We start from the raw sequence: 21,407 nt of genomic DNA, 5'->3' as shown, positions 1-21,407 counted from the left end.
AGTATGGTGATGGCCAGAGAGAAGTGGGGGGCAAGAGATGGGTAGAGGGGGCAAAAGGGGGGAAATAGGGACATCCTATATAATAATAATAATAGAAGGCTAATATGCAAATTGACTGAAGAACAGAATGGCTGGTTGCTATGATGCGCACTGGCCACCAGGGGGCAGACACTTAATGCAGGAGCTGCCCCCTGGTGGTCAATGCACTTCCACATGGGGAGTGCCACTCAGCCAGAAGCTGGCTCATGGCTGGCCAGTGCAAAGGTGGTGGCAGGAGCCTGACCCACCTCTGCGGCAGCACTAAGAATGTCCAACTAACAGTTTAGGCCCAATCCCTTGGGGGCCTAAGCCTTTAGTTGGACATCCCCTGAGGGCTCCCTGGCTGCCAGAAGGATGTCTGACTGCAAGCTTAAGCCTGATTCCCCGGGGAGTGGGCCTAAGTCAACAGGTGGACATCCCCCAAATGGTACTGGACTGCAAATGGGCACAGGCCAGGCTGAGGGACTCTCCCCCACCCCCCGCCCCGAATGCACAAGTTTTTGTGCACTGGGCCTCTAGTAATTTATAATAATAACAATCATCATTATATTGTTTTATTCTCACCTGAGGATATGTTTATTAATTTTAGAGAGAGAGGAAAGGAGAGTGAGAGAAACTTCAATTGGTTGCCTCCCATATGTGCCCTGACTGGGGATTGAACCCACAATATTTTGGTGCATGGAAAGATGTTCCAATGAACTGAGCCACCTGGTCAGGGGCATATAAGTGTTTAATAAGGATTTCAAATGTAATCGATAAAATTTTTATTGGACTTTATATCTCTGATCATGAGTGATGTTGCTTGATAGCGTTTTCTTTTTAAATATATTTTTATTGATTTCAGAGAGGAAGGGAGAAGGAGAGAGAGACGGAAACATCAATGATGACATAGAATCATTGTTGGCTGCCTCCTGCAAGCCCACACTGGGGATCTAGTCTGCAACCCAGGCGTGTGCCTTGATAAGGAATTGAACTGTGACCGTCTATCAGTGGTTCTCAACCTTCTGGCCCTTTAAATACAGTTCCTCATGTTGTGGCCCAACCATAAAATTTTTTCATTGCTACTTCATAACTGTAATGTTGCTACTGTTATGAATCGTAATGTAAGTATCTGATATGCAGGATGGTCTTAGGCGACCCCTGTGAAAGGGTCGTTTGACCGCCAAAGGGGTTGTGCCCACAGTTTGAGAACCGCTGGCTCTAGTTCATAGGTTGATGCTCAACCACTAAACCACATGAGTTGGACTATAGTTTATTTATTTTTTTTTACTTCTACTGTTTTCTTCCATTCTTAAAGATATCTGCATGCATCATAAAGTGAATCAGGTGGCTCTCCTTAGTTTTCTAGGACCTAAGATCCCTTGAATAATTTTGCAAATGTTTGTTCTTTAAAATTAAATAAAACTTAGTCATGGGGTTGTACATTTCTAGTAGACATATATATATATTTTTTTTATCAAACTTCCAGTTATTTTGTGGTGTAACCAATTTATTCAATCCCTTTTTGTCTTTTAGGTTTTCGAATTTTTGTGTTTTTATATCCCATTCTTTTTTATTTTATTTTTTTAAATATATTTTATTGTTTTTTTACAGAGAGGAAGGGAGAGGGATAGAAAGTTAGAAATATCAATGAGAGAAACATCGATCAGCTGCCTCCTGCACACCTCCCACTGGGGATGTGCCTGCAACCAAGGTACATGCCCTTGACCGGAATCGAACCTGGGACCCTTCAGTCCGCAGGCCGACACTCTATCCACTGAGCCAAACTGGTTAGGGCTACCCCATTCTTTATTGTTTGTTTGAAATTGTACAAATTGTTTTAAATGTCTGAATATTTTTTTAATTTTTAGTATTTTGTTTAGACTTTTGAAAATATTCACTGGAGTTTTACCTGAACCTGAGGATTTTAAATGTGGAATAATTTTTTAAATTTATCTTTTCCTACTCTATTTCTTTATAGGTGAAATGTAGGGAATAAAATAAGCTTATACATACACTGTTCCCATCAGTCTTAGGTTGGAATTTGGGAAGAGTAGTCCTCATGCTTCCCAGTTAGCTTCAAGATTTAAAAACCATATAAACTGGGTTCTATTTTCTTTACTCAATACTGCTAACTTGCAACTTTGGGTACTTTGTTAAACATATGGAGGTATCTATAAAATAATACATTTAAATACTGAAATCCTTCCATTCCTGTGCAGTCAGCATTGACTTGTATCTAGAAAAATCACCTTGTGAATGTGATATTTTCCAGTAAAAGGTTGGCTTTCCAAGTTGCCCATCACTTCCTGCTTATCGAAGGGCAGGATCAGACCTTGACATTGTTTGGAATAGCCTTTCTTGTAAATTTTCAATATTCAATGACAACTCCCCCCCACAGCAGTTCAGATGTGTGAGCTTTTGAGCAGCTAAGCGATGTTATCCCCCATACATTTGCCATGAGCACATCCACTGTAGTTAAAATCTATAAGCAGTTATTTTGTTAACGTTCAGATTAGATCTTTAATTAAGCTTTCATCCCCACTAGCACAGACCACAATGTCAAACATGTAAGCCCCAGGAGGAACCAAACTCATCCCATAGACTTGTATCCTTCAGTACTTTGTGAAAAATCTTAAAAATAAAGCTCTCATCGGAATTTCTTAAGGGCATGTTGAGTATCTAATTGTAAAGTTAGAGGCTTCATTTAATTTGATTTCAAACTCTTATGATGTGAGTTAAGCCAGTAAGATATTTGTTTATAGGATTAGTTCAAGAGCTTGTTTTAAATCAATTGTATTTTATTTTAGGTGTTTAATGTTATTCATCTGAAAGTGCTTTTAGTTGTCTATAGAGCTTAATGGTAAATAAGTAAAAATGTAATATTCTTTATTTAATTGGCAGTTGAATGTTGCAAGGATAAGATACTAGGGCGAGGAACTGCTACATGTACTACAGTAGAACCTGCATCTATATGACTTTATATTTGTTTTTACAGGATTGTTTATTTATTTGCGGGCACATCAATTGCCTGGAGTGGCCAAACTTGGAAGTCCTGTTCTTAGAAAATCACTTACTGCCTCTAACCCATGTCAGGTAATTTACTATTGGAATTTCCATGGGCCATTCTGTGGTTGTAAAGTGTTAGGCTTGTGCTGCTCTTGCTAGTAAATGTCTGCTATGTTTTACCACTGTTTTCATGATGCATCGAGAGATTTATATGAGTTATTTCAGCATGAAATGCCATGTCCTTCCAAAAGACCATTTTCAGCATAACTCATGCCATTCTTTTCTGGGGGAGGGTACTAAGGAATATTTCTGTCATTTTATAATATTATTTTACACAATTCTTTCATTAATGTAAAAGCTGTGGGTGCATGTATTAAAACTGCTTTTTATTTTTTACCAATAATGTTAATTGAGTAAAATAAATTTAGTTAGCCCTAACTGGTTTGGCTCAGTGGATAGAGCATTGACCTGCAGACTCAAAGGTCCCAGGTTCGATTCCGGTCAAGGGCATGTACCTGGGTTGCGGGCACATCCCCAGTAGGGAGTGTGCAGGAGGCAGCTGATCGATGTTTCTCTCTCATCGATGTTTCTAACTCTCTATGCCTCTCCTTCCTCTCTGTAAAAAATCAATAAAATATATTTAAAAAATAAATTTAGTTAAAAATGCTTGTTGAAAGAAAGATGAAAGAATGAATATATGCAGAAATATAATTATGTTTTCTGAAATTTTATTCTTTTAATTAATCCTCCTGGAACCAGAGCAAAACTGACCAAGGCATTAGAATACTCAATTCATTTCAAAAGCGCAATAAAGAAAAAAAGCTGAGGTTTGGGATCAGATAGATTTGGTACAAATCTCAGTTCTGCCACTTTTTTTTAGTATATGTGCTGCTGAAGCAAGCACTCTGCCACTTTTTTTTAATCCTCACATGAGGACATGCTTAGAGAGAGAAAGGGAGAACAAGAAAGAGAATGAGGACGAGAGAGAGAGAGAGAGAGAGAGAGAGAGAGAGAGAAACAAAAAAAAAAAACCAGTGATCGGTTGTCCTCCATACATGCCTGACCAGGGATCAAACCCATAACGCAGGTGTGTGTCCTGACTGGGAATCAAACCAGTAACTTTTTGGTGCACGGGACAACGCTCTGCTAACTGAGCCAGTCTGGTCAGTTTTTGGAAGTTTGTTGAATCTTAGTTCTTCCACAGATTAAACGCTCTAGGTGAGATTCAGTGTTTACACTGGAAACCTTCGTATTAGCATACCTTCTTCACATGGTTGTAAATATTAAAATGTGATTAATCACCTAGCAAAGTATTTGGCACAAAACAGGCATTCACTAAACATATTTTTTCCCCCTTTCTATAAAACTAAAAACTAAGTTAGATGTTTCTCTTCAGCTTGTCTTGTTTTCATTCCTTTTGAGATTTCTGACATCTCTCTAAGCCCTTAGGATTTCAGCTTATTTTTTTTTCTTTAGTTATCAAAAATAATGAAGATATAATACTGTCACACACTAAATTCATCACTTATAAATACAGTTTATAGCACATTTCTAATAAATAAATTACATATGATATAGAGATATAAATATATTATGTTTTCAGCTTGATAGAAGCCTGAGAGGGTCCACTGAACTCTTAGAAGGTGTTCATCCTTCTTTCTTTTTTCTTGTTTCCTCCTCCTTCTTTTCTGTTTATTTCTCTGTGGGAATTAGGATTAAAACAACTACCTGGACTTGATTTCCACTTCACTAAGCTGCACTCTACACTCATCTTTGCTTTATTTTAATTAAATCCTATGTAATAAATACAGTTGTTTCTCTGTTTGTTTTGCTATTTTGTTTGAGAATTCCTGGAGATTTTGTGCCTTCAAATAATGTAATCCCTGTTATTAAATACATTAGAGACATTGGATACAAAGGGATAAAATGTATTAATTCTACCTCTTTTACAAAAACTTCAACACAAACCTTAAGAGCTTATTAGGAATTTCTGAGACTCACTGAGAAAGCATATTTTGTTTTTCATTTTCTTTTAAAAAATAATCTACCTTTTCCATTGTTGTACTCTGGTAGCCATTCATTTTGGTCACTGGGATTGTGTTTCAATTTATGATTATTTCCACTTGAGGACATTTTTCTCTACGGTTACTTACATTTGAAGCTTAGCTGTGGGAAGTTATTTAGGTGAGGACTCAGGGAAAGCAGTGGACAGTCTAGATGCCTGATAGTTTGTCTCTCAGAACCAAGTCCTCCACCTCCCAAGGCCTCAGATACTGATTCAATAATTTGCCTTCACTTGGAAAAGTGAGGGTACTTCAACAACGTTACAGACTGTTAGAGAGGTGTTTGTTTTTCCCATTGTTTCTGCATCTGCTTTAATCTTAGTAATCTTGAGGTAGAAGGAGGAATATTTGGATTACTTTATAGTATGTTCCAGCTTAGGATATAGTATTAGACTGTTAGAGAATGTTATTTATAGTCTGAGATACACATAGCTAGTGTTATCTCAAAAAGGAGTATTTTAAGAATATAAAATTACTTTTTTATAAGTCTGTGGCAATGTTAGATTATTCCACAAAAGTTATAGAACAAGGGAACAAACCAAATTCTTATCTTCTTTAGTAATCAGAAAACCCGGCTGATCTTTCCAATTTGAACTTACTGATTATATATTCCATATTACACATTGTATTCATGGAATAGCAAATGTTCTTCATTATAAAATGATAAAGTGAGGCAGTGAGATAACCGGGCACTTTGTATGATCAAAGCCTTCATTTTATAACATTATATGATCTTTTTTCTTACATAATCATATTAGGCTAATGCAGTGAAGAACATGTTTTTTTTTTAAAGAACTTTAAAAGAACACAAAGCTTTCTTTTCTAACAGCAGACTTTTAAGGTTATTATGAATTATTACCTTATACATTATATATGGCCAACACATGGTATCAACATGCACAGTTGTTTGAGTTTACTCTTGTTCAAGATATGGATTTTAATTTAAAAGCTTCAAACCTTCCTTCAGTCACTAGTGGAAACTTGGCACTTTTCGCTATAATAGCCAGGAGATAGGACAAACAGAACATGTGGGATCCAGAAGCCACTATTTCTTATTGGTACTGAGATGCTGTTACTGTTTCCAATTAACTAGGAAATATCAAATATGAAGGGGACTTATATGGATTAATATTTTTTGAGTTCTATTTGAGTTACTGTACAAAAGACAAATATCTCAGTTTTAGGATTTCACAATCAGATACAGGAAGACATAATACAAAGTTTCTGCTTCATATATATTTGGTATGTTTTTTAAAAATTCATAAGTAAAAACATGAATAAAGAGGGCAAAGATAGATGAAGCAAGAAGTGGGATGGTTCCAAAGCAAAGTGATTCCAGGCCAGGCTACACATTCGCATCTAAGTGTTTCAGCAGCCCGTGCGGAGCAGACACACCAGTCATCATGGGTTCTGAATGCGGAATGCAAAAAGCAAAACACAAAACAAAAATAGTTCAGAGTCTTCTCCCCGAATGCTCCCAGCAACACCAATGTCAGCATTTTTTATCTGATTCAATACACACTTAGTGCTTACTTGCCTACTCTGCGCTGATCGCAGTCCTCAAGCTGGGAAAACAGGGACAACCTGAGCACATGCTGGCTAAAAGGTGGCGTTTAGTTGAGGGACACCGACAGCAATTCAGGGGTAAGTGCCACGAGAGGGTGAACACCGTATGATAATAGCCCACTTATAACAACTCTCTCAGTAAGTTTTGAAAGGCCATGTCTTATAATGTTCCTCAAGTAGAGTGATGAACTCACATCAAAGACAAATTAAAGAAAAAAGTAAATATGAAGTGGGACTTGGAATGGCGCAATCACACTTTGTTCCCTGATTTTCTTTAAGTCCAAGGATAGGTGTTGGAATATGTGATGCACTCTAGGGGAAGTAGCAGCTGTGGGGGGGCATTGAGCAGGTACTCTCCACTTGTGCATGATCAAACGCATGGAGGTTAATTGGTTAATGAGAAAAACAGGTTCCAATTTACTGAGGATTCCTAGCTTCCACTTAACCTTGTTCAGGTAAGGACTACACATGCAAAACATACTTATAACTAGGAGTCATAAAAATCACTGTAGTAACGGTTAGTTGTTTTTTTTTAAATTTATTTGTGTATGTGTGTAATAAATAATCTTCCTTTTCAATACGGACTTACCCTTTTTTTATTTTTTTACTTTTTTTTCTTGCAATTTTTATTATTCTAGATCTTGAAGATATAGAAAGTGTAGCAATACCAGACAGGGCCCGATTTGATTTAAAGCAGAGATGGCAGAGGCAGCTGACTGTTGGAATACAACTGAGAAAGGGGGAGAAGAGAGGACAAGCAGCTCTGAGATAGGGAAGCAATAGGAACAGAGACCATTGCAACGTTGAGGAAAGAAGCAGAAAATATGAAGGATAGAGTTTCAATTGGAAACAGACCAAAGGCACGTGAAACAGAAAACCAGCAATAAGGAAGAAATTATTTTGGACTTTTAAATAATGCCCTGTTACAGCTTTCAGAGAATTACATACCAGAAAGCCTAGTTAGTCCTGTGCAGAACTGGCCACTCTTCCCCGGAGGGCGCCTTCAAACCAAAGAGCAAGCGGCTCCCTGAGGTTATCCACTCTCCAGCCTGGTCACCCACCTGTACTCGGTCACTAGCAGAGAAGTCACCTAAGGTGTCCTTTCATTTTGTAGTAAAATTGAAGATTTGATATTTTTAAACATATAAATAATATAAAATCACAGAATACAAGTAAATACAATAAAATAGTTTAAGCATTATTTTTCTCTCTAATTTGCAATGAAAGGAACTGCTGTTCTGCAAGCTTTTTAGCACACGAAATTCTCTTGAATACAGTGATCAGTCACACTATATATATAAGACGTCCCTTAGTGAAAACCCAAGAGACATAAAACCAAGCTTTAAATGTTAACATTGACATTGTATTTAACTGCTTTTTACTGAATCAGGCATGAATCAAGAAAATAATTTCCTTTAACAATGACAAGCAGTAAATAAATTTTAAATGATTGGTGTAATTGTACATGCTTTGCAGCTCTATGTAATAGAACTTTCCGTGATGATGGAAATTTTCCTCTGTTACATCCAGTGTGGTAGCTACATACAGCTGCTGAACAAATAAACTATGATGAGTATAATAACTAAGAAAAGGATTTTTAAATTTTGTTTAATGCTAATTAACTTACATGTAAATAGCCACACTATTTTTGTACCTTGATCTTTATGTGCATTATACTTATTCATTCCTGTTCTTTTCACTCTCCTCTATAAAACTCTGAGATCTGTAAGGACACCTAATGTCTGTACATTTTCTGACACAGAGCAGCAGCTTCTTCTTCTTCTTCTTCTTCTTCTTCTTCTTCTTTCTTCTTCTTCTCCTCTCTTTCTTTTCTTCTTTTTCTCCCTCTTCTTCTTCTCCTTTCTTCTCCTTCTTCCGCTCTCCTTCTTCCCTCCTTCTACCTTCTCCCCGCCTCCCTCCTTTCCTTCCTCCTCCTCCTCCCCTCTCCCTTCCCCTTCCCCTTCCCCTCCACCCTCCCCCCCCCTCCCCTCCCTTCCCTTACTTCCCCCCTGCTCGGTCCCCTCCTTCCCCTCCTTCCCTTCCTTCCCTCCTTCTCCTCCTCCCTCCTCCTCTCCTCCTCCTCCTCCTCCTCTCCTCCTCCTCCTCCTCCTCCTCCTCCTCCTCCTCCTCCTCCTTCTTCTTCTCTTCTTCTTCTTCTTCTTCTTCTTCTTCTTCTCTCTCTCTCTCTCTCTCTCTCCTCTCTCTCTCTCTCTCTCTCCCCTTTCCATCCCTTCCAGAGTTTATACATATTTACTTAAGTACTGATGCTAACAATCCACTCATTCCTTCCTCTTTTTTCAGTACTTATTAACTGAATACCTACTGAATACAAATTACTGTAATAGGTTCTGTGAGGAATTCACAACATGCATCATCATTTGGAATTCATGTCTTGGTGTTCTACGCCTGGTGTATATCAGATCAAGAAACACAGACCTTGCACACTTGATGAGTGCCTGTTTCAAACCACAGCTGTATTAATAATTTTTTTCCATGCTTTCACCCTTACCGATATTAAAAGTGGAAAGGCTATAGAAAGTTTCTTGGTCTATAATAAATTCAAGAATTCTCCTTAAGTTTCTACAATGCCAATTATGTTAAAATAGTAAATTTAATATAAGTTCTAATCCATTATTCTTTTGAATGTGGATCCCATTGGTTCTTACTTGTAATATATTATTAAAATAACTTCACACTGGTGATGTACTGAGTGACAGTTTGACAGCTTGGAATTCTGATGGGACATGCATATCTCTTTTATAACTAGGTTTTAAAGCTCTGTTTTGCATATTTACAACCGTGCAACATGCTGAAATTACAGCAGGGATCTAAAATTTAATTGTAATTGAGGAACATAAATCCTCCGTTTCCATAGAATTTAATTAAACACTTCCATTTGACTTTACACTTCTGCTTACCTGTCAAAGTCTGAGTTTACAGGATCCTGGTAGTAAAATCTGAAATGAAATGGACAGCCAGAAAGACTTTATTTGATCAGGTGGTGTCAATTAAGTATATGGTGGAAAAAATATGTACCACATTAGAACAGAAAATGCTTGATATTTTATAATGAACAATTTTTAAAAAGAGAATTTAATGAAATTTTGCAATCTTACATATCCACTGAAATTGGTACCAACAGTGAAATAAATGGGTAAATTACTATATATATGCACTAATATCTGCTCATATAACAAAACAAAAGCAGAATGACAAAGGGAAGAAAGCAAGAATTTAAAATATAGTCAAATTAAAAAAGGAAGCACTTTGAGTCCAGACAGAAGGATTCTGTTTCTGTGGGATCTCATCTCTGAATGTTATGTTTTCCCTTGAAAAAAGCAGCCTTGAGACTCTATGTCATAATCAGAAAAAAAGAGACTGCTGTGTGTCTGAACCTGTTTTTCAGGAGGTGTAGTTACCATATTTTATTGAGTGAATTATCCAACCATTGAGGGAATTTATTTTTGCCTTCCACAGTGCCCAATACTTATTAAACGGTCAGTAAATATTGGTTGAATAAATAACAATGATGGAGTCTATGTTATAGGTACTGATAACACCTAAAGTAATCCTCTCTATATATTTTCTTCATTACATGGTTTACCTGTCAAACTTTTATTAGATTATGTCATCTTTCATGACAAGTAGAAGCAAAATGACCAAGGCTCCCTAGTTTCAAAAAGAACAAGATCTCACTTGGATTAAATTGTTAATGAGTAGTATCATATGAGCTCCCCAATTCTTTGATAACGTTACAACAGAGAAGGGGTTCATGAGAAGTGTTAATTATAGTTTTTCAAGGAGAATGAAAAGTAATACCTGGTTTTGTAACTTTGAAACAGAAAGTATATCTCCCAAGATTTATAAGAAACAATAGGGAGGGCTCCTGGGAAACTTCCATGACGCTGTGAACAAATGTGTGTCCTCAAACTTGTTCCAGTGGTATGCTGGTGCTCCATTTTTTTAGACATCTCCATGACATGTGTTACATATGCAGTTGGTACAGCCACCTTGAGCCTTTCCTTTTTTATTTATTTTTTTGTTTTGTTAATCCTTACTGAAGACATTTTGCCATTGATTTTGAGGGAGAGAGAGAGAAAAAGATAGAGGGAGACAGAGAGACATCACTGTGGAGACACATCGATTGGTTGCCTCCTGCACATGCCCTGACCAAGGCCCAGGGATGGAACCTGCAACCCAGGTATGTGCCCTTGACTGGAAATTGAACCCATCACCCTTCAGTGTGCAGGCCGATGCTCTAACCATTGAGTACACTGGCCAGGGCATTGCACCTTTTCTTAAGGAGAGAATACAAAGTATGGCGAATGAGTAGTTTCCATGTTCTGGTCTTACACACTTGGAGGAAAGGAGAATTGAGAAGATTATATTTAACACCAAAGTAGTTTGGGATATTTTTAATTATGGAAAAGCTACTTGAGACAGTTAAATGTAATATTCAACAACATTTTTCAACAGGTGCAGTTTTGGTATCATTTGTCTCAGCATTCGCATCTCTCGGTTTTTACAAGAACATCACTGGATGGAAATTTGCAAAAGCAGGGTGATCTAATTGGAACCTCCAAATTTCAGTGGAGACAAGCAAAAATCAATCTCTATGCAAAGACTGGAGAATCTAGTTTGCCTTTTCAGGTAAGCACATACAAATTAATAAAACTCAGCAGAAGATTCCTATTTGATGTTAACCTTCTCAACCATTAGCACATATATCCCTTTGACATCAATAAAGCAAGCACGTTCACAATCAGGAATGAGTAGAGAGGTTATTTTGACTAAGTGCTCAAGAGTTATCTGTGGGAGCATAGCAAAGGTGGAGTTAAGAATTTAATAAAATGGCAGAGATTAGGGTAATTTATGAGGAAAATGTCCTTTGTGTGTGTGTGTGTGTGTGTGTGTGTGTGTGTGTGTGTGTGTAATTGTGGATGGTGGATTATTTGAGATAGTGAAAAAACCTTACTTGAGCTATATTCACATTTAATCCTGTTGCTCTATTCCTATTGCCCGTTAATATTGAAGATTTTTATTAATCTTTGATGTCATTTTCTTGGTTAATAATAAAAGAAGGCAACTGCAGCTTATCAAATAAGTACCCCAACTTTCACCCCCTGAACATGGCTCCCTTCTGGATGATGTTTGAAATGAGTTATTTTTGAAACTAGATTTAGTAACTAAGTAGACTGTAGTGGGAAATGCACTGCCTTCATAGTCAGGTGGTCTGAGTTCTGATCTCTGTTCAGTTCATTGTTTCCTAAGTGACTATTCATGTTACATCTTTGAGCTTCCAATTTCCCAGTCGGTGAAATCCCAGTGGTATTCAAAACAACACTTTAGGGGATTCTGAATAATAGAGAAAAAGTTGCCACAAACAGTAGTGGCTGTGAACAGGCTCTGGAGCCTGGGGTTCAAATCCAGGTGTAGAATCATAGGGATGTTGCTTAATCCCTCTGCCTTTCTGTTTCTTCCTCTGTAAGTGTTTGTGTGGGGGGTATGTGAGAAGGTTATTGTTAGGGTGTTAGGGGCCCCTGATATATAGCACACCTCATTTGGTCCTCGTTTTGAATCGAGAGAAATATAAAAGTCAAACAAATAGCAAAATATTTTAGAGAAGATGGCTTTAGATTCTGCAGCCATATATTTAAAGTAATATTTCACCTCAGAATAAATAGATTCACTCAGAGAACAACCAACTCTGCTAGAGAAAGACTAGACTCACACGTTGGGGGACACCTTTTATCATTATCCAGGGAGCCTTCCTCCTGAAGATGGGTTGGCTCACAAAAGAGGGCTGAATGAGAGACAAAGAGGATGAGTTGAGAACACCCAGCTTATTCTTTTAACATCACTGGTTAGGTAAATCTCCTTCCTCCCAGGGGAAAGGGTAAGGGTCAGTAACAGCAGTGCTGCTTCAGGGAAGTCCCTGCCCACAGAAGCAGGAGGAATAGGGAATAGAATGGATTGCTATTAATATTATACATCAGAGTTATTGTGGAGATTAAATGATTTATGATTTATACATGTAAAGCACGTGGAAGAAATCTGGCATAGAGTAAACAGAGACAGTTAGCTATTATTGTTGTTGTGGTTATTACCTGGACATTGTCTGGGAATAATAGACATTCTGTAACTGTTAGTATTCTTTATTTAGAGGACTGTCCTATTGACCAGAAATCTAGGCTCAATGATTAGAGGCTTTTTCACGTGGTTCTCAGGGATTATATATATGATTCCACTCCCAAATCTAATGGACAAAAACACTGTGAAGCTATTAACTTTTAATTGAAAACATTTTATAAAGGCCAGTCATAGAATCATTTTCATGTCAATGTCTGTTACATGTGACAGGACAAATAAAATCAGAACAATTTGAAATCTTGTCTCATTTACTTGTATTCTATATAAAATTTTAAAATTAGGTCTACTTTTAGTTAGAATGAAACCATTAAGATCATTCAGAGTCTATTGTTCATTGACATTATTGGGGAGAAAACAGAATGTCCTTTTCTACGCCAAAATATCTTCACATGAATTTTTATAGCAGCTTTATTCATAATTGTCAAAAGATGGAGGCAACCAAGATGTCCTTGAGTAAGTGAATGGAATGGATAAATAAACTGTGGTACATCCAGATAATGAAATACTATTCAGTGTAAAATACAAATGAACCATGGAAAGACATGGAGGAACTCTAAAATGAGTATTGCTAAGCAAAAGAAGCCAATGTGAAAAGGCTGTAAATTGTGATTCCAACTATATTACAACCTGGAAAAGGAAAAACTCTGAAGACAATAAAAACATCAGTGGTTGCCAGGGGTTGGGGGAGGCAGGGAAAGACAAGAGGGTTTTTAGGGCAAAGAAAACATTTTGACAATATAATGATAGATACATGTCTTACATACATTGGTTCAAACACATGGAACCATAAAGTAAACTATGGACTTTGTGTGATTATGATATGTAAATGTAAGTTTACCAGTTGTAACAAGTGCCCCACTCTGGTGGGGGATGTTGGTAATGGGGGAGACTGTGCATAGGTGGGGGGGCAGGAGGCATATGGAAACTCTGTACCTTCCCTTCAGTTTTGCAGTGAACCTAAAATTGCTCTAAAAGTCTTAATAATATAATAATAAATAAAACAAAACAAAAACCAGAATGTCCTGTTAGTACTAGTTATTTGAGAAATATTATGAGTTGAGACCAAAGCCATTCCTTTCTAAGCCTGGAGGCACTCATTAACCTATCATTATCATTGAGGAGTGTCAGCATTGTGTAGTGTTTTTTCTCTTCAATATTTCTTTAGGATTTTGGTTTTTGTTTTGGTCTGTTTTGCAGTACAAATTGAGACTACTCTTTATTATCTGGGAAATATTAAGTAGTTTGTAGAGTCATTAGTGATTTGATAGGATTTTATAATTGGATAGCAACATATTTGTGATGTTTTCTAAAGCAGACTTGTCCAACTGCTCTCCTTTCTCCTTTTATCACCCTCCACGGGGGCTCAGCACCACATGTTGGCTATTCTCTCTACCCAGTTGGGGCCTCCCATTCATCCCTAATCACCTTCAGCTTGATTGTGATGTCCTTCAAAGGGAGGGAATGGTCTTGATTCTTGCTAAGCCTCAGCCATGTTTAATTCACCCCCGAGAAGGTAAGAGTTTTGTCTCTGCTTCTGCTCCTTCTTATTCCTATTGCTTGGCTATATTAAAGGTTTGTTTTAGAGACCACAGGTGAGTAAAAAGAAAAACAAAAATATCTCCATTAGTTTTCCATTAAGAAACCCATTACAGGATAATCAGCCACAATTTAGAAAATTAAAATTTGGAAGGCAGTATGTGAAAATGAATTTAAAGGCAAAACTTAACCTGACCAGAACTATGTGAGGTATTTAGGCAGTTCTTTTAGTGATGGGTTTGATTTACAGCGCTGCCTCCAAGCTTCCTCAGGAAATCATGTAATACATCCCATATGTAGTAGATTAACAGCCTCAACTCTGAACTATTCAAATTTCAAAACCCAGCTGGCCCCAAAGACTTTAGATAAGATATCATGGGCCTGTGTTAACAATCTGGTGTGAATCAGTCCAGATTTTATACACAGAAACACACGCAGACAAAAATACACAATACATAAATATGCACAGTCACACACATACGTACATACAGTATTATTTAATACATAATAATATAAATATCATTAAATATTTCAAACAAATAGAAGACACAGTGAGGCAAATACCCATGTACTCACATGTCAGAATTAGCTAATGTTAACATTTTCTTTGCTTATAATACTAATGTTTGTTTGCCCATTAAGATGCAACTTTGTCCTCTTTGTACCTCTTTTTATCCCATTTCTTATCCTCTGTAGGGAAAAAAAAAAAGCTAATGTTATGTTTGTTTTAACCTGATTTCTCTAAGTGTATATTCAAAAAACATGGAAATATGCATGAGGATTCTAGCTAGGCTCTACTTCATTCTTTTATCAACAACAAAAGATACTATACTTACAAATAGTTAATCTAGCTTTTAAATATTTTAATATTTAAAGTTTATCTTCTTGGAAATAGTCATTTTGGGCACTTTAAATTTAGTGGACTGAATCCTTTAAGGGTAACCTTAGTCATTGCCTGGCCATCAGTTCAATGTGACTAAACTCTGAACATATTTATACAACATAATCCAATCCAATACAAATATTGGAAAGGAGAAAAGCATTCGACTCTATGACCTCTGTATTCCCTTGGTCCTTTTGATGTCTCATGTGCTAGTAGACATCACAACAGAGTGCAGTTTGCTTTGATTTCCTTAGGAAATGAGCACCCTGGTCAGGTAGGGCTTTCATGCTCCCTGGAGGGACAGGGTTAGGCTTATGCTTATTCCGTGAGAACAGCAAATTAACAACTGTTCAATATTCTCTCCGTTTCCTGTACAGTTTTTACAGGAAGCATGTAAGTCAAATAGTTAATAGTATTCTTTCCCATATGTTTTAGCTTGGCCTGTTTACATGATATATTCAGCTTTTTACACAAATTTATTAATTTAATTTAAAATTTCCCCTCTAACTGCTGTTCTTAGTTTTAATAACTAAAGTTGACACTTTTTCTGAGTACTGGCCATTGATTTTCAGTTGATCAACTTTCTCTGAGTTTCCTATTAAAATATAATTGTGTCATATTTTAGATTTCATTTTAAAATGACCCTTTCGTGAAATTTTCTACAGTTATTGATATCATGTTCACTCTTTATCAGAGTCAATGATAGAAATCAATAACAATTTCCTGACATTATTGGAAGATTCAGTAAGATTTATAATACAAAGGAGAAAGCTGGACTGGTCTCTGTAAAATTGCTATGTCCTCAGCCTTCTTAATCTAGGGCTTTCTTAAATCTGTTTTGCCAGGTAGTTTTGTTCTGCAGCATTTGCTTAAGACTGACTATCTCCTTATTTCATTATAGTGATGCAATATAGCATAATCATTAAATGGCTCAGGTTCTGTATTTTTCTTACTAGATGTCTGACCTCCAACCAATTACTTCAACTCTATAAGCTTCTGTTTCCTTTGCTTTAAAATGAAGGCAAAAACAGCATCATCTTTCATAGGGTTAAGACAAGTGAACATGCCTGGTGTCTAAGAAAGCTCTAAATAAAAGTTAGCTCTTGCTCTTATTATTGATACCACCATCATTCAAAAATTACTATATTTCAGTTTCTCTTCTAATATCTTTCTGCTTTCTCCTTTGCCTCCTAGACTTGTATTTATTGTTCTTGTTATTCATTTTTAAAACATCAAAGAACCAACATCTAAATATGCTAGTTGAGTGTTTTTCTGGAAAAGCTTCCCTTAGTTTTGCAGGTGTAAAAAGTAATCCCTTGATTATAAACATCATTTACAAATTGTGGTTCTTGGAAGCAAAAACAAGAAATGATTTTGCTCATTCAGGGAATAAATTAATTAATTAAAACAAATTTCAACAAGATCCTGAAAAATAGTTTTAGAAGGGAAAGACATCTACATACAATTTAAAGTTTAAGTTTTCAAATTGCCTTGAAAATCTTATGAAATGAGGTTTTCAATCTTTCTTCATCCATGGTTGAACACTTCTCTGAGCAATCTCTTTCTCACTTACTAATTATTAATAGGTACTGTCTTTCCCAAAGGGAGCTGCATTGGGTTATAAAGATATCAGCTTGATTAAAACAACCAATAAAAAGTGGGAATAACCAAGATGATTTTGAAATCATCAGATGAGATTTTAATTAATGGTGGATCATATTTTTTATTTCATAGTCCTAAATTTAATTATATAGAAGTTAACAAGAAGAGGTGTAGATCACTTGATGCCATTTTTATTTGTTTTGACAGTTGTTTTATGCTTACATTTTAATAAGAATATCTAAAAGAGTCTAGTGGTTTTCTTCAGGCAAAATGATAAAACCATATTTTAAGACTTACCCCACAATTACACTTCAACTCATCCCATGACTCACTCACTCCATTCAAAGAATAGGATCACGCACCTCTCTAAAAGAACAGAAAATTGCCCAAATATTCTGTATTTTATCCAGCTTTTCTTTGGGCAGTGCAGGACTTCAAATATGGTCATTAACAAATGCTTATCTAATAAGTCTGAAGAATTAAGCATCTATATTCTAATTGACTTCAACCAGAATGTATTATGATAATGAATAAAATGAAAATTCTTCCAAAATTAAAGTTTTCCAAAATAAATTACAATAACTTAATGGTGTTAACCATAAAATATTTCACAATTGCAACACCTGTATTTCATTTGTTAAAATTCATCTTTAAAACCTGTTATTAATTCCTGCCTCTTGAATGAAGGCCAAATTTCTCAGTTGGCTAAGACTGTACAGAAACCAATTTTAATCAGAATTTTTAAAATTATATACAGCTTATTATAAAGTATCAAAAATTATACACTCCTAACCACAATCACCTCCCATCATTATCTTTATCTTGAGTTAACTATAGACACTAATTTATTTTTACTTCTATATCCTTTCTATTTATGTAATACTAGAGGCCTGGTGCACGAAATTCATGCACTGTGGGGTGGGGGTCCCTCAGCCCAGCCTGCCACCTCTCACAGTCCGGGAGCCCTCAGGGGATCTCCTACGGTGTACAGTGTGTGTTTGTGTCTGTGTGTCCACTGGGGTCCTGCCCCAGCTGCATTGGAGGCTTGGAGCAGGCATCCGTGTGTGTTTGTGTGTGTGTGTGTGTCCGTCCACTGGGGGCCTGCCCCTAGTCGTGCTGTGGAGGCTTGGAGCAGGTGCCCCGAGTGTGTGTGTCCTCTGGGGGCCTGCACAGCCATGCTGCAGAGGCTTGGAGCAGGTGCCCTGTGTGTGTGTATCTGTGTGTGTGTCTGCTGGGGACCTGCCCCCAGCCGCGCCACGGAAGCTCAGAGGAGGCACCCCCCTGTGTTGATCTCTCAGGCTCTGGGCTGTGCCTGCTTGTTGTTCTCTCAGGCTCGGGGCCACACCCAGCCCCTTCTCCTGAGCTGGTTGTGACTCTTACGGAGTCCTGACCTCATTTGCATATTACATATATATATGATGTGTGTACCATGTATATCTAGAAACCCAAGCCATTGTGTATTTTTAGCCTAATAGTATTGTTACTGGCAATATGAGCTCTTGGTTATTAACTTTTCACAGGAAAGATTTCACAATAAGTCTAGGTGATTTTGAGAGTACATGTTAAAGCTGGGGAGAGAGAAACAAAGGAGAGGCTTAAGATAGAAGAGGCAATATTATATCAGTAGGAGTGAGCTAGGCAGAGCTGCCTTGCATCTTTGGAAAGAAACTCACAGGGTAGAAGAAGTGAGCCAGCTGGGCTGTGTGGACTCATGAAACAAATTACAGGGGCAAAGTAAGGGCCCTTGGAAAAAGAAAGCAAAGATACATTCCTTAGGAAAGAAGGGGAAAGAAGAAAGCATGTTCTAAGAGAGAGAGTGTGTGCACTAGGTCCTTGGTCTTAAGGGTTTTTATTTGTTTTCTAAAGGCAGGAATTTTAGGGGAGTTCTTAGGGAAGGATCTCAATAGAATATGCATAGTTTTCCAGGTGTGCCCTTTCAGATGTCTACTGATTGGTTGGCACCAGGGCAAGTAGTCATTAGTCATCGCAGCTAGTCCTGATGTCAGCCATGGCTCTCTTCATCTAGTTTTGTTGCTTTTCTGGGCCTGGAGCTGAAACACAAATGAGGCCTAGATGTTATCCCTAGTTTAACCAAAACTCTATCTCTGTAGCCAATAGACCTGGGACTTTGTTCCTAAGATTATTTGATGCTGATCAGAACCTAATTGTCATGAGGGTTTAAGACTTTAGCCAGTGATTCTGCAAGGGAGATGGAGGCAGGTGAGTCAGGGTGCTGGACAGGGCCAGTTTGAGTTAGCCATCTGTCTCAGTTTCTCCATTCCACTTGCCAATAAATTTTTCTTGCTTCTTACTATCCTGACTCAGTATCATACTATAACATTTTTTTTGTATTTTTTTTTTTTACTCAGAAACACATATTGAACGTCTTTCCATATTAGCACATAGAGATAGATTAATTTTAACTGGCATAATAACCTATGGTTTATATCACCATTAATTTATTGACTCACATTTGAATTACTCCTATTCATTTGTTACCAAAACCAGCATTGAAATAAACATTCCTGCACAGGCCTTCATGTGTATGCCTATGAGTGTCTCTCTAGCATAAAGGCTGAAAAGCAGGATTAATTTTTGTAGGCTATGCAATTTTTCTTCAAATTGATGCCATTCAATTGCTCTCCAATTCATGCAATCCATCCTTTCCATCTTAATTAATTAAAAAATGTTTTTGTTAATTTCAGAGAGAGGAAGGGCAAAGGAGAGAGATAGAAACATCAATGATGAGAGAGGATCACTGATCAACTGCCTCTTTCACAGCCCCCACGGGGGATCAAGCCTGCGACTTGTGCATGTTCCCTGACCAGGAATCTAACCGTGACCTCCTGGTTCACAGGTCGACACTCAACCACTGAGCAGCACTGGCCAGGTTTCAATTAACTTTTTGTTCTCTTAAAATCTGATTTTCCTATATACAGGACGGAAACATTTTCTTTATCCATTTTAGACCTCTTCAGACATGACTGGGTCCAAAAATTAAACTGACAATGCAGATTAACTGGGGGGAAAGTGTACAAAATTATTCAATGTGAGTTTTATGTGACATATGAGCCTTCATAAGGACATGAAGCCACAGTGAAAAACTCAACCTGAATATTTTCATGTGGGGTTCAATGAATATAATAGGGCAAGGAGCATGAGGGAAGTATAGTAATCTCGGTGACATTTAACAAGGGCTGTTCACTCAGATTCCCCTCTTTGTCCTTTGTCTTCAGAGATAAGGATAGTCCTTTCCTCCAGATACAGGGAAGGCGCCTTTCATATGAGCTTATTATGGTCTGCTTCAAGGGAAGATCAAAAAGTTCACCCTGTAGAAATAGTGCGGTGTCCCCAGGACTGGTAACAATGAGCCTCCATTAGTAACTGTAAACCTGAAGGAGCAGGAGGGCAACAGTCTAAGGCAGACAGAGAGGTCCTTCTGACAGGAGGTGAGGTCTTCACTTGAGTGATGGACCCTCCAAGGGGCTCTGGGGGAATAAATACCCAGATTTCCCATTTCTCCATCTCTTGCCAGGATGCTCCAAGGACCGCTGAGTTTTGTGAAAGAAAAAAATTTTCTGACTTTTGAAAATGGTAAGGAAGACTTACTCAGGATTCTTGCAATAGACATTAAGACTATTCACAATATGGGAGAGAGATCAGGCTCAACTCTGAATATAGCAAACACAGTTGAGGATTCATAGCCAAGGAGCAGAATGAAAGGTGGGGAGGTCAGTGGGTGGAATATGACTTAAGAGGAGACATGGGGATTGGGGGGGGGCGGCAGTGTGTGTGTGTGTGGTGGGGAGGAGAGGGGGGAGGTTCTTGCTGAACCTACCTAATAGGATTCTTGCTGAAGGCAGGCTAGGAATTATACATCAAAGGTGGAAATGAGGAACTTGATCAGATAATGAGAGTGATCAGATATTAAGAATGGGGATTCTCTTCAAACTGACTTTGCAGGATTCTTGCTAAAACTGGGCTATGCGAGCCCAGCAAGGACAGGGGCCAAGACTGAAACCTAGTCCAAAAGAGGGCTCAAGCTTTGCTCAGTGGCAATATGAGGTTTATCAAAGGCGCGATTATTGCTAATTGAAAACTTTTCCCAATACCCCACTGTGACGACTTGAAATATAGTTGGAAAAACACCTACAAAAAAAAAAAACAAACAAAAAAATAAAAGAGGGCTCAAAGAAACCTGACTAAGGTTTGATCCAGAAGAGAGTCTTTTGCCCCTACAGGACAGCATGTGAGACAGAGAGGAGCATGAAGGAGGACTTAGAGGGAATAGGAGGGGCCAACTGATGAATTACCTTTCAGTAGATCAATGAACTACTGACTCCCTTATAAAGGGGTAAAGTGAAATTTGATCAAAATCTGTTGTTTTGAAAGTTATAATGGAAGGTAACAGATCATAAAGATATGTGTGCCTGAGTAAACTAGCCCTCAGAGTTATACATGAACATGGGGACTCATGAATTATGATGCAGTATACTTTGAATTTCTGAGTAAATCTAGAAGATGAGCCTCAAATAAAAGTTGATCCTGCACATGACATTTCTCCAATTCCTTCAGCTTGA

General features: G+C 37.6%; 1 protein-coding gene across 1 annotated transcript in view; it reads left to right on the top strand.

Moving 5' to 3' along the window:
• The window catches only part of MALRD1 (MAM and LDL receptor class A domain containing 1), a 628,376-nt gene that overhangs the window by 88,925 nt on the left and 518,044 nt on the right, over positions 1 to 21,407 (top strand). The window contains exons 11-12 of the mRNA XM_036345532.1: positions 3,017 to 3,114; positions 11,133 to 11,306. Coding sequence (XP_036201425.1) covers positions 3,017 to 3,114; positions 11,133 to 11,306 — 272 coding nt within the window. The remainder of the gene's footprint in view (positions 1 to 3,016; positions 3,115 to 11,132; positions 11,307 to 21,407) is intronic.

The sequence above is a fragment of the Myotis myotis genome, unplaced genomic scaffold (genome assembly GCF_014108235.1).
Source record: "Myotis myotis isolate mMyoMyo1 unplaced genomic scaffold, mMyoMyo1.p scaffold_m19_p_1, whole genome shotgun sequence".
NCBI lineage: Eukaryota > Metazoa > Chordata > Mammalia > Chiroptera > Vespertilionidae > Myotis > Myotis myotis.
This window is presented reverse-complemented; position numbering and strand designations above follow the sequence as displayed.